This window comes from Camelus bactrianus, chromosome 20, assembly GCF_048773025.1.
Source record: "Camelus bactrianus isolate YW-2024 breed Bactrian camel chromosome 20, ASM4877302v1, whole genome shotgun sequence".
In the NCBI taxonomy this organism is placed as follows: Eukaryota; Metazoa; Chordata; class Mammalia; order Artiodactyla; family Camelidae; genus Camelus; species Camelus bactrianus.
In genome coordinates this window covers 19813467-19825789 of record NC_133558.1, presented here as the reverse complement: position 1 = coordinate 19825789, position 12323 = coordinate 19813467, and the positions used below count along the sequence as shown (strand labels likewise).

General features: G+C 55.6%; 1 protein-coding gene across 2 annotated transcripts; it reads right to left on the bottom strand.

Annotated features, from left to right (window-relative positions):
- Window positions 1-544: 544 nt before the first annotated feature.
- VARS2 (valyl-tRNA synthetase 2, mitochondrial) lies at window positions 545-12265 on the bottom strand. 2 transcript variants are annotated; one of them, XM_074348353.1, is made up of 31 exons: window positions 12124-12263; window positions 11776-11875; window positions 11416-11640; window positions 11214-11295; window positions 10998-11098; window positions 10558-10679; window positions 10378-10444; window positions 10052-10149; window positions 9376-9457; window positions 9089-9208; window positions 8542-8653; window positions 7638-7726; window positions 7040-7130; window positions 6697-6824; window positions 6476-6579; window positions 6161-6242; window positions 5822-5898; window positions 5663-5738; window positions 5273-5378; window positions 4981-5051; window positions 4726-4851; window positions 4402-4506; window positions 4168-4236; window positions 3965-4043; window positions 3718-3845; window positions 3425-3577; window positions 2416-2622; window positions 1585-1696; window positions 1279-1454; window positions 996-1124; window positions 545-903 (listed from the first exon to the last, which is right to left on the bottom strand). In XM_074348353.1, exons 2-31 carry the CDS (start codon window positions 11800-11802, stop codon window positions 808-810), a joined length of 3240 nt encoding a protein of 1079 aa, XP_074204454.1. In that variant the 5' UTR covers window positions 11803-11875; window positions 12124-12263; the 3' UTR covers window positions 545-807. The 2 variants fall into 2 exon arrangements, with proteins under 2 accessions (XP_074204454.1, XP_010959882.1); XM_010961580.3 differs by lacking the exon at window positions 11776-11875 and having other exon boundaries at window positions 12124-12265.
- Between the last annotated feature and the right edge of the window lie 58 nt (window positions 12266-12323).

The window sequence follows — 12323 nt, the reverse complement described above, 5'->3', positions numbered from 1 at the left end:
CTGCATCCCGCCCCTCCCCACAGGCCTCCTTGCTACTCTTTGAGCTCTCCAGGTCTCCCATCTCAGTGTTGTGCTCTGGCTCTTCCTGCTGCCTGGAACACTCATCTCCCAGACATCCGCTTGGCTAATTCCTGCAGCTCCCAGAAGTCTTTGCTTAATTCTCACCTTTACAATGAGTTCTGCCCTGACCCATTTCATATGGGTCACCCCCCAACCTGCCTTCCCACCATCACACATGCAGCTGAGCCCCCTTACCTTGATCTACCTTTCCCCCTTAGCATTTATGACCTTCAGACACACTAGTTTATTTAGTTACATGTGTTATTCCTGACTCTCACTGCTAGAATGAAAGTAGAGGACCCACTAGAAAGGTCCTCTTCCCTCCAGTGAGGCAGGCCCTGCACAGCACCTGCACTCCCACTGTGGCCCAGAGCCCAGCGCTGAGAGGCAGCCCTCCTCTTTCCCATGTCAAAGTCCCAGGGAACAACTGAGAGGCGGGGAAGTCACCACAAGAGGCAAGAAGGATCAAAGGACCACAAGCAGACAGGTTTGGGATTTGAGTTTATCTGAACTTCCTCATTCTTGAACTTCCATGTGTGACTGCATAGGAGGGAGACTGGGCCAAAAGCGTGAGTATCTCAAGGACACCCAGTCACTCTGACCAAGCCAATCTATCTCCTCATTGACAAAAAGAGGGAGCCAGACCACGTGGTCTCTGAGGCCCCATCACACCCTGACAGCTGCCCGATCTTTCCTCAAAGGCAGGTCTGAGAAGGGAGAAAGGTGCCAGGGATGGTGAGTGAGAGCTCAGAGCTCCCCTGGGCCAGGAGACGCATCCATCAGCTGCTGGAGGTGAGAGGCCGCCTTGTCCAGTTTTGACAATTCCAACTGGAGGGAAGAAAGCTGGACAAGGAGGGAAGCCGGTGAGGATTGATGCCTGGGGCCCACATCCCCTCAGGGAGTCAGGCGTCCTGAGTGGCCTCCCCCAGCCTCACCCTCTGCTGCCTCTGAGTCTCTGCCTCTCCCTCTGATGGGGTCCGGGCTATGAGGCCATCAAGCTGCTTCTGCAACCTGTGTCTTCGGGCAGCTAGCAGAGGCAGGTGGGTCTGGGGGTCCACTAGGCCCTGCAGAGAGAGAAGGCTCAGACGTCAGCAGCCCACCCAGCACTCCCTTCTCCCCACTCTAAGATCCCTCCTCACTTTCATAGACCCTGTCCCTTGCCCTCCTCCCAACATCCTTTTCAACCCCTCCCCTCCCCCTCCAATCTCCTCTGCTCACCTGCAGCTCCATGTAGACCTGAACAGTGTTACTGAGTGAGGCCTGGGCCCAGCCGGAGGGAGCGGCTGCACCTGGGGGTAGAAGGCCCATGGCCCCACACTGGCCCAGGGTGCCCAGGGGCTCCAGGAAGGCCTTAAAGAGGTCCTGCTCTCCCGGCTCTGAGCTCTGCAGCAGCACTGGGGAGGAAAGGAAATTGTCAGGGACAAGGGACCAGCTCCTTCTCATCTGGCACCGCCTGACTCTGGGCTCTGCCCTCTGCCAGCCCCTCCTGTCTGCAGAGACTCCAGACCCCAGGGCCCACCTCACCTCGGGGCCGGGCCTTGGTGAGCTGGTACGTGGCACGGAGAGCTCTCAGTGCCTGCACGGCCTCCTGGACCCGGGAGAAGCGCCGTTCCAGCTCGGGCTGGTGCCAGTGCTCCTGGAGGCAGGCACCCAGAGTCGATAAGCGGGCACCTTGGAGACTCAGTGTCAGCTCTCCTGGCTCTAACCTCCACCCCCACACCCCCATCTCCTGAGAGCAAGGATCTGTCCTCTCCATTACACACATAATTCGCCATCTCAAGGAATGTAACACGGCCAAAACCGGGGCATCATCTAAGGTCTTAGGTGATCAGTGGTTGATGTCTATTTAATTGCTCTTATTGAAGATGACAACCAACCAAAAATCAGTTAGAATTTAAAAAGTATTATTCAAAACTCACAAAACCGTAAGTAAAAAAGAAATTTGGTTAAACTTTAAAATGGTCTTTTGAGTGAGTTTATAGCATTTAACCCTCTCGAGTTATTAAAGCTTAAAACTGCACAGAGATCTTGGGAGATTTGGGGATATCCTATCACTAACGTCTCATCCTCATCACGACCATGACATGTACTATTACTGTCCCCGGTTTAAAGATGGAGGAAACAGAGGCATGGTCACAGCTAGTGTTAGTCTGCATAGCATCCTACTCTAACCACTTGTGAATACTGCCCCGAACACCCTAGAGTTATCCCAGCCCTGCAGGAACAATCCATCCTCCCAAAGACTCCACAGCAAAATACAAACCACTACTGTCAATGACCTCACAGCAGCAAGCCCTTCTAGAAGATGGCTTCACCAGTAGTCCCATTCGGAGATGCCATGGATGGGGGACTCACCAAGCTGCGGGCACTGGGATAGGGGGCAACACAGATGCTGGGGGCAGGGGGACTGCCAGGCCTGGGGGGCAGCCTCTGCCAGAGCTCTTCGGCCAGGAAGGGCATCAGCGGGGAGAGGAGGCGGAGACCGACATCAGCGCAGGAGAACAGGACCTGAGGAGGCCCTGGGGGGCGGGGCAAGTGCGACAGTGCCGGCTTCACCACCTCCTGGGGAGGAAGCCAGCAGGTCAGGGGACAGGCCACGGCCACGGCCACGTCCTCCCTCCACACACCTGCCGCCCCACCCGCTGTGGGTAAACATGGGCAGGAGCACCAAGCATCTCAGCCCAGTCACAGTCTGGAGCATGTGACAAGGAGACTTCTAGAGCAGGGATTCTCACAGAGGGGTGGGGAATAAAATTGTCACGGAGGTTTGTGTTGTTTAGAATGGAAAGCATTGAGTTTTTTATTTATCAAAAAAGAGACAAGTTTTTTAAAAGGTTGAGAAACAGAGATCTAAGGCAGGGGTCCCGAGCCAGCAGCGTCAGCATCGCGTAACTGGGACAAGAAGTGGAAAATTCTCACCACCAACCCCCCAACCTGCTGAATGAGCCACCTTTGGGGGCAGAGGGCACTCGATGGTCAACAAGCCCTCCCTGCAGTCGTGGTGCAGGGTCAGAGCAAGCAAGAGCCCCTGGTCTGAAGACCACTACTCTTCCTCCCGGTCCACTCCCAGCCCCCAGCCGGCCTAGGGTCCAACTCAGCAATCACAGGGGGAGGAAAAAACCTCCATCCGCCTCCCGATCCTGCTTTGTCTTCTAGAAGTACCCCCTCCTCCTCCTCCTCCCTCCCCAGAAGACAGGCAGGAACAGCACCCCGGGGCCAGCCCCAGGGAAGAGGGGAATTGGGGTTTCCCATCTCGGCTCTCTTCCTGTCCTAACTGAGGGAACAATTAGGAACCTAGTTCACAGCTTTCTGCCAGGAACAGGAAGCAGGGGGAATGCCAACCCTCACCCACCGCCTCACTCACCAAGTAGACGTCACAGAGGTTGTGGAGCCAGAAGTGGTGCAGGGCGTGAGTGACCAGTGCAAGCTCACAGGTGAGGAAGCCCCGCTCACACTCCTGAGCGGTGCGGGCCAGGCAGCTCAGGATCCAGGCGTCCATGGGGGAGGCAAGGGACAGCTGCAGGCAGAAGGGGGCTTCTGGGTGAAACAGCTGGACTCCCACTCCGCTGTCTCCTTTCCTTCCAGACGCCACCTCCAACTCTCAGAAGTCAGACTGCATCCATCTCTGCTCCCAACCATCTCTTCTTTCTCTCTTACCTCTTCTGCAGGCAGGGGTGTGAATTTCTCCCCCAGGGCGTTCAGGATAAAGCGCAGGGCATTCCAGATCTTGTTGCAGAAATGCCGGAAGCCCAGGACCTCAGAGACAGACAGATGCAAGTCGCCCCCTGGGAGGGAGAGCAAGGAGGGAGTGTGCACTGGGGGACTTCAGCCACACAGGGAGTCCTCAGCCCTGCCCCGCCCCTCTGCACAGGTGCCACGCCCGCTGCCCTCACCCCAGGCTTACCCAGCGCCCCATGGGAGCACAAGGCGAATCTCAGGGCATCTGTCCCACACTCGGGGAGTCCATGAGGGAAGTCCTTTCTCTGCAACCAGAGGAAGAAGAGGGGTGGCAGCTGCCTATGAGGCTGTAGGGCCGGAAGCTGGGTTGCAGAGGAAACTGGTGACCTTGAACTAGAGACTGGGATGGGTCAGACACTGGCGACTCACCTGTGCTGCGGCTGCGATCGCCAGCTCTGCAGGGTCCAAGTTCCCATCCCTCAGCTTTTCCTGCAGCACCTAGGGTGGGTGAATAATTTTCTGTTATCTGGTAAAAGACCCTGCCCCTATAAGGGTGCCGCCTACTGGCCCTCCCAGCTGCATCCCTCCTGGCTGGCCCCTCCCCTCAGGCTCCCTTCCTCTCTCCCAAATACCACATCCCTCACCCAGACCCTTCATCCTGACCTGCAGCTCTACCCCACTGATGATGTCCCGTGGGTCCAGCACATTCCCCAGGGACTTGCTCATCTTCCGGCCCTGCCTGTCCCGAACCATAGAGTGAAGCAGCACCTGGGGGCACGGAGCAGGTCAGCAGAGGGGTACTTGGAGAACCTTCCCCTGGAGGGTCCCTTGAGATCTCTGTCCTCCAAGCTTTAGGTATGAGGCTTGGAAGTGAATCAGGACAAAGGAATCGGGAACATGGAAAACACATTAGAGGTTAGAACAGAGAACAAGTTTTAGGGAAAACTGGGGAGTTGCAGAGAGGGGCCGGGCACCAAAGGGTTGTACCTTGTTGAAAGGGAGCTGCCCTGTGAGCTGGGTCCCCAACATGACCATGCGGCCCACCCAGAAGAGCAGGAGGTCACTGCCCGTTTCCAAAAGTGACAGTGGGTAGAAATGAGCCAGGTCTGGGGTCTAGGAGGAAAGAGATGAGCAATAAGAACCTCAAGCCTGGGGCCGCCAGCTCTTCCTGGACTCTCTGGGGGGTCCTGGCATCCACTTCTTCATCCCCACCTTCACTCTCTTCTTCTCAACCCGCCTTACCTCTCGGGGCCAGCCCAGAGCAGAAAAGGGGAAAAGAGCCGAGGAGAACCACGTGTCCAGGACATCTGGGTCTTGGAAACAGAATGGGGAATGGGGACAGCTGGAACCTCAGCATCAGGACCTCAGTCCACTGCTGCCCAACTTCTAGCACAACTCCTACCCACAGAGACCCAGGTTCGGGCCCTCTGCCCCACTCCTAGCTTTCCCAGCCCCACCTTCTCCATCTTGGTACCTACTCCCTCAAACACGCAGATGCCCCCTACCCACCACCCTCCATGGCTCAGGTATTCACCCCTCTCCAGGGTCAGCTCTGCCCCTGGTCTCCCTGTCAGTTCTGCAGCTACTTCTCTGGCCTCCGCCTCTGTCCGTCCGACCACCCAACAGTCCTCCTTGTCGCCCTGCAGAAGTAAGGGGTGGGGGAGTAAGGAAGAGCAGCACCTGACAGGTGTGATACACCACTTGAGTTTTCAGGTTCTCAAGCGGTCTGAGTGGCCGGCGCCCTCTGGCTGTGAGATGAAGAAACGCCGGCTCAGGAGCTGTGATCACACAGTAGATGTTTATGTGACTTAAGGCCAGAAGCACAGCACAGGCAGGGAGGTGGGATTGGCCCTGTTGTCCTCTGACCCCTGTGCTAAGGCTCTTTCGGCCACGCCCAGCCTCCCTTCTCCTTCCTCCTACCAACCTTTGCATGCTCCTCTACAACCAGGTAGGCTGGAATCCGATGGCCCCACCACAGCTGCCGGGAGACACACCAGTCCCTGCCAAGAGGACATGAGTGATTTCTTAGCATAATCAGGGGATTTCCCCCTCCCCATCTCCTGAAAGCTCGCGTCTTCCTTACCCAATGTGGGAAAACCAGTGCTGCCAGTTCTTCTGGTGGAAAGAGGGACTGAGCTCCAGGGCCCCCGACTTTACAGCCTGGAGGGAAAGGACCTTTAGATGGTGCTCCCTACCTGCCCCCCCACCAGTTCCCCATGGATGGGACAAGTGGCCTCTGAGGTGGTTCTAAAACTCAGAAAGGACCTCCCAAGCCTCCTAAGAAGATTCTGGGCCTGAGTGAGGACATAAGCCAGCTCTTTCTGGGCACCCTGCCTCCAGCCCCACAGCTCTCCTCTCAATGAGCACAGCTAGAGAGGTCTGCGGGGCAGGAGGCCCTGCACTCCCCGCACGGCGGCCTCACCTTGGCAGCTTGGTCCCCCATTTCCCGACAGCGGACAAACCACTGGCTCTTCAGTAGGTATTCTACCACGTCCCCGGAACGGCTGAAAGGGACACAGCGTGAGTCTAGCGCTCCTGCAGCCCTGTGCCTTTCCCCCGGGGGCACGGGACCCTGCTACATGCCAGGCCCTCAGTACTGACGATACAGCAGCAGATGAAACGGACACACAGCTCGTATCCTAGGGTAAGGGGTGCACCGCCCATCCCGTGGTCATTCTTCAGCTTCATTACTCCCTTGCGGGGGTGGTCCTGAGGGAAGGAGTGAAAATGGGGTTACCTGCAAATGGGCAGCACCATGGGGTGGTTCTGGAGGCCCCGGAACAGGCCCTGCTCCCTCAGTGCTGACATAATCTTTTCCCGGGCCACAAATCGGTGAAGACCCTGGGGAAAAGCGGCGATAGTAAAGCTTAAAGGCTGCTAGGAAAACAAGAAGGTGGGAGAGGGGAGGAGGGGCAGAGGGTGCCCCCAGAGAATGGGGTATCACTGAGCTGGTACCACCTGCAGCCAGTCCCCACAGAGGGAAGTCATGGTCCCATCCTCTGCAATGACACTCAGGGGGCTCAAGCCATGTCGGGCCCCCAGCTCCGCATCGGCAGGGCTGTGAGCTGGAGTCACCTTCACTGCCCCTGGGGGAGCAGAACCACTGTGAGCACTGAACCCTGACCTCGGCTTTTGCTTTTCCAGATTTTCTAGATGTACTGTCATCGCCCACACTGTCCCACCCACTGTCTCATCCCCCACTCTCCAGTGAGACGACCTCCCCTACTTTCTGCCTCCTCCTGGTTCCCTCCCTTTCCCTCCAGAATCTCTGACTTCCTTTCTCTCCCCTGCCCTCACTCACCCGTGCCCAGGTGTGGCTGAACAGTGGAGTCTGTGATGACGGGGAGAAGCTGCCCAGTCAAGGGGTGACGAAGCTGTCGGCCATGTAGATGCTGAAGGGAAGGGAGAGGGATCAAGGGCAGGCACGTGTGCGGGGTGGACAGGTCTGGGCTGGGCGTGAGAACCCTGGGAATACGATAGGGAAAACCTGCCACAGCAGGGCTCAGCGGACCTTTTCTTAAGGGGCCAGAGTATAAATATTTTAAGCTTTACAGACCAGGAGGCAAATTCAGTCTCTGCACAATAACTCCACTCTACTGCCATAGTACAGTTAGGTAATTCATGATCATAACTGTGGATGACACACAGGGAATAAGCATGGCTCATACAAAAACAGGCAGTGGGTGGATCTGGCCCTCGGGCCATAGTTGTCAGCTCCTGAGCTGAAGAGTAACAGAGGAAGAGAGGGGAGTAGACTCAGAGCCACTGGAGAGCTGAGATAAGGGAAATCTTAGGAAAAGGAAAAGGAAGCAGAGAGAAGGCGCTGTCATCCTAAAAGGAAAGGAAGAGAAGGTGAGGTGGTGGGAAGCCCAGGTGGCAGGGAGCGCCCTGTGTATTACTGTGTATCGGGAGTCGTCAGGATGGACGGCCACAGCCACATCCCCAGGCAGCGTCTCTGGCCTCGTGGTTCCGACCACAACCTCTGCATCTGAAGACAAAATTCAAGCACTTAAAGCTGGTCCTCACCCTCACCCTGCACTTCCGACACAGCTAAAGCCAGGAGAACTGGCACAGGGAGGGGACAGGGATGGTCAAGGTGGAGCAGGTCCCCAGGTGTAACTAGAAAAAATTAGGACCAGCATCTATAGGAGCCTGGGGTTTCTGCTAAGCTAATGACCAGAGGCTGAGAGGGTCTCTGATGCTACAGAATTCCTCAATAACTTGCATGAGAAACACAGTTAATCTAGTTAATAAATCAATCTAGTTAATAAACGCAACTGGAATCCTTGCATGGAGCCCAGAGGGCCCTTGGGGTTCTCGGTGGGTGGGGGGCTGATCACAAATGCTATGCATTCTCTGGGGTGAGCACCAGCCCCTCCTACAAGAAACTTCCTATGTACATTTTTATTTGTCAACCATATCTCAATAAAGCTGAAAAAATTTTTAATGTTAAAAAAAAAAAGAAACTTCCTGAGTATTCCAGCTCATCTGTCTTCCCTTCTTTGAACTCTGGGGAACACTTATTGTTCAAACCACCCTGCAGAACTGATCTTCTGTCTCTTTTGGGGGTGGGAGCCTCCTGCAGAATTACACTAAGCTCCCTCAGGAGAGGGATCACACACCCTTCTTGCATGGCCTAAGGACCCAGGTAAGTGCCTACGAGGATGCAAACACTACCAAAGTTCCCTATGTCCCTCCCATCAGGTCACGTGGGAAACAGGCTGGTGAGTTCCCTCACATCAGCCCCACATGGGCTCAAGAAAACAGAGGTAAGTGGGTGACCCTTCCAAGGACTTCCCTCACCAGGCTCTCCATCCACGGGGAAGGCCACAGAAAAGAGGAGGCCGAAAGACACGGAGGTGGGGCAGCCAGGCAACCGAAGCTCTGTGCGGCCAGGCAGGGGCCGGCTCTCCACCTGGAGGTGTCGAAGAAGTAGGGTCAGAGAGCAGACTTTCTGCAGGCTTCCCACCTCCCAACACCCACCAGCCCCGGCCTCCCTGCAACCCATCCAAATCACTCAGAGGATTCGGGAGCCACTGCCCTCCCCTCACCTAATCCTTTTACAGTTACAGAAAAATATTCACCGAGCACTTAAACCATGGATGGGTATGGTGCTGAGCACCTTCTGGGAGTTTTAATTTTCCCAATACCCCCACGATGCAGGCATTTCCATCACCCCTAATTTACAGATTGGGAAACTGAGGCCGACAAAGGCTAACAGCCTGGCCAGAAGTCACACAGCTGGGAGGTGGCCGGACTGAGATGTGAATCCAGGCAATCTGGCTCCAGAGTCCGAGCTTTCCCATCACCTCTGGGCTCCCACAAATTCTCTTCTCTTTTTCTGTCTCACCTCAACATCCGAGATGGCGGATTGCAGAGTGCATGACCAGTTGACAAGCTGCCGGCTCCGGTACAACAACCCTGCCTTGTAGAGTCGCACGAAAGCTTCCGTCACAGCCGCTGAGGAGCCCTAGGACGACCTGAGTGTCCCGATGTGACAGCCCTTTCTTGGCCCATCACCCCACTCTGGGACCCGAGCATCCCCTGGCACAACCCCAACACACACCGCAACACATCTCCCTGCACAGATCTCTAAACACCTCCCGACACCCTCAGGGACCGAGGCGTGGCACTCACAGCATCCATGGTAAAACGTTCTCGGTCCCAGTCCAGGGAGGCCCCCAGCGCTCGGAGCTGCTCACAGATCTCTCCACCTTTCCTGTGCCCAGAGAGATTCTGGTCAGCAAACATGTCCCAAACACCAACTATGCAGCAGGCCCAGTAAAACCACAGGTGCTGGAGTGAGTACGGCATTGATCGAATCTCTAGAAGCTAATGGAGACAGAAAAACCCGGTATGGATCCTTCTGTGACAGGAAAGAAGCTTAAGGTTCTACCATAACGGGAAGAGGCAGTCGATTTGTGGGAAACCCAAAGATGCTTTAGAGAAGATGGTGTGTGATAATAGACCTGGAAGAAAGGGAAATTTCAAGTGGATGGAAGGTGGGAGTGGGTGAGAAGAGATGATGAAATCTAGGCAAGGGAAATGGGATAAATGGAGAAAAAAACACATGCATACACACATGCATGTGTACACACATATATATATATAATTTTAATATAATATATAACATCTCACACCCATACAAAGCTTGCAGACCCCACCAAATGCTAAGGGGCTCCAGAGCCTACATCTCCACTCAAAGTTAGGGCTGAATAAGAAGAACCTCAGCTACAAGTTAGGGGAGAGGCGCTGGGAAGCCAGAACCCAAACCTGCCACCTCGGCTCCTTCAGCCCTGCCCATCATACTCACTCCTCCTTCCACTTCCACACCTCCCCAAGGAAGTCTTCTCGGCTCAGCTCATGTCTCCTCACACCTCGCTCCTTCCACAGCTGTTTCTCCACCACAGCCTACAGTAAGATGAGGGGGCAGGCAGAGAATCAGGTCACTTTGGGGGAAGAAATCTCTTTCACCGAAGAAAAGGAAAAAGTGGCAAAAGACATACTTGAGGGTGGGGGTATAGCTCAGTGGTAGAGCACATGCTTAGCATGCACAAAGTCCTGGGTTCAATCCCAAGTACCTACATTTTTCAAAAAATAACAAATAAATAGAGTCAAGTTAAAAAAAAAAAGACATACCTGAGTAGCAATTCCTGCATGATCCGAACCAGGGACCCACAGCACTCGATCCCCACGCATCCGGTGCCTGCAGAAGAAATACCCTCGCGTGAATGCCCTGGCCTTGCATATTTACTCACCCTTACTCCTTCTCACACTTTCTCCTTCCCCTCCAAGAACTCAAGCCCCTTCCCCTCTCACCAGCGCACAAGAGCATCCTGTATGGCCACCGTCAGCGCATGCCCAATGTGCAGGGAGCCGGTGACATTGGGAGGTGGGATACACATTGAAAAGGTCTCCCCTGTGGCCTGGGGCAGTCTGGCCTAGAATGAAGGAGAAATGTCAAAGGGCAAGAGAGGACTGGATGTCACCTGGGAAAACAGCACCCTCTGGTGTCTCCAAAGCAGAAAGGACTGCAGGAAGACCCTTTGGGCAAATTAACAGAGGATGGGAAAACCTGCAGAGAACACTCTGGAGACACGAAGGGGAGAAGACAAGTTCTCCCTGCTTTGTGGCAGGCTCTGCAATGTGGCTGACTGCGAGCTCTAGACTCTGAGGCTCAGTTGTCCCCACCAACCTCTGGGGCCATTCTGCCCTGAGGACCGTTTAGCAAAACCCCCCCAACCCCGCCAGGTACTGACCTGATATTCTGGTTTGAAGAAGCCCTCTCGCACCCACCAAGGGTACCAGGCAGCCTCAACGTATTGGGGGCTGTATGCAGGAGGCAGGGGCCGGGAGACATCTATGGAGGCAGAGGAGAGCTCACTAACTCCTGAATTTTGTTCCCAGGTTGCATTTCAGTAAAACAAATGGGCCATCGAAATGTGAGAGAAAAGGCCTTCAAGTTTCCTAGTTACCTTTCTTTTCACCGTGTTCCGTGGGGATTTCATACAACACTATCTCCTTAGGACTCCAGGCCTTACTGGATTCCACAGGTGACTGGCAGGAGAAAGGATCAGAAAAGGTAATGCAATTCCAGTATATCCCAGGCATCTGGAATCCAGCCAGTCCCCTCCAGCTCCCTCCCAAGATCTCTCAGAGAACCAAGGGACCCCTAACCTTGTTCTGGGATATCCCTGCCTCCAGCGCCGCCTGCTTCTCTCGCAGGCGCTTCTGTTTGGCTTCACGGTTCCTCCGGGAGACGGATGATCCATGGGGCTCTGACTGGGTGGAAAGGGGATGAGACCTGGGGAGGCCCCGTGAGGGCCTCAGCCCCCAAAGCGGTGGTCGAAAAGTAGCCAGAAGCAAATGAGGCATCGGGAGTTCTTGGAAAAGGGCCAAGACCTGTTCCAGATAGAGCACATTAGGAGGGTATGGGGGTGAGGGAGGGTCACATCTTCCAAAGTCACACTCTCTTCCTTATTCACTGTCTCCTTCCAGCACTGGTCGGTTATTTTAAGTATCTATCCCACCCCGCACCTTTCCTCCGCGAGGACTAGAGTGCATGGTGTCGACAGGGTCCTGGAGTCACAGAGATCGGGGCTCTTCTGGGACAGGATCGGGGTCTCAGGGCCTCAACCTATTTATCCGTGACGTGAGGATAACCACGGACACAGAGGAGGGGAAAGGACTCAGGGAAATGATGGCCATCACCGCTCCCGAGAGCCAGGAAGGAGTCTCGCCAGGCTCACTGAGTTCCCCGCCTGCCCAGAGGCCGTCATTGTCCCCAGCCCAGAGCGCTGCTCCGCCTTCCCGCCCGTCCCATGGCGTGGGACTTGGCCCCACAGTGCCTCCCACTCCCCGGAGGCTGCTCCGGCGCGCGCTCACCCGGTGAGCCCGCCGCTATCCCAGGGCGCCCTGCGGCAGAGGCGGGGGCTTCATGGACTTGGGGACCAGCGAAACCGCCCCCCGGAACTAGAGTCGCGATCCACGCCGCACAATGAGGCGGAGCTCTGTCAGGGCGCATGCGCAGTAGCAGGCCTCGTTCCCTCCGCCTCCCCTTCCGGGTCCAATAGCGGTCCACGCGG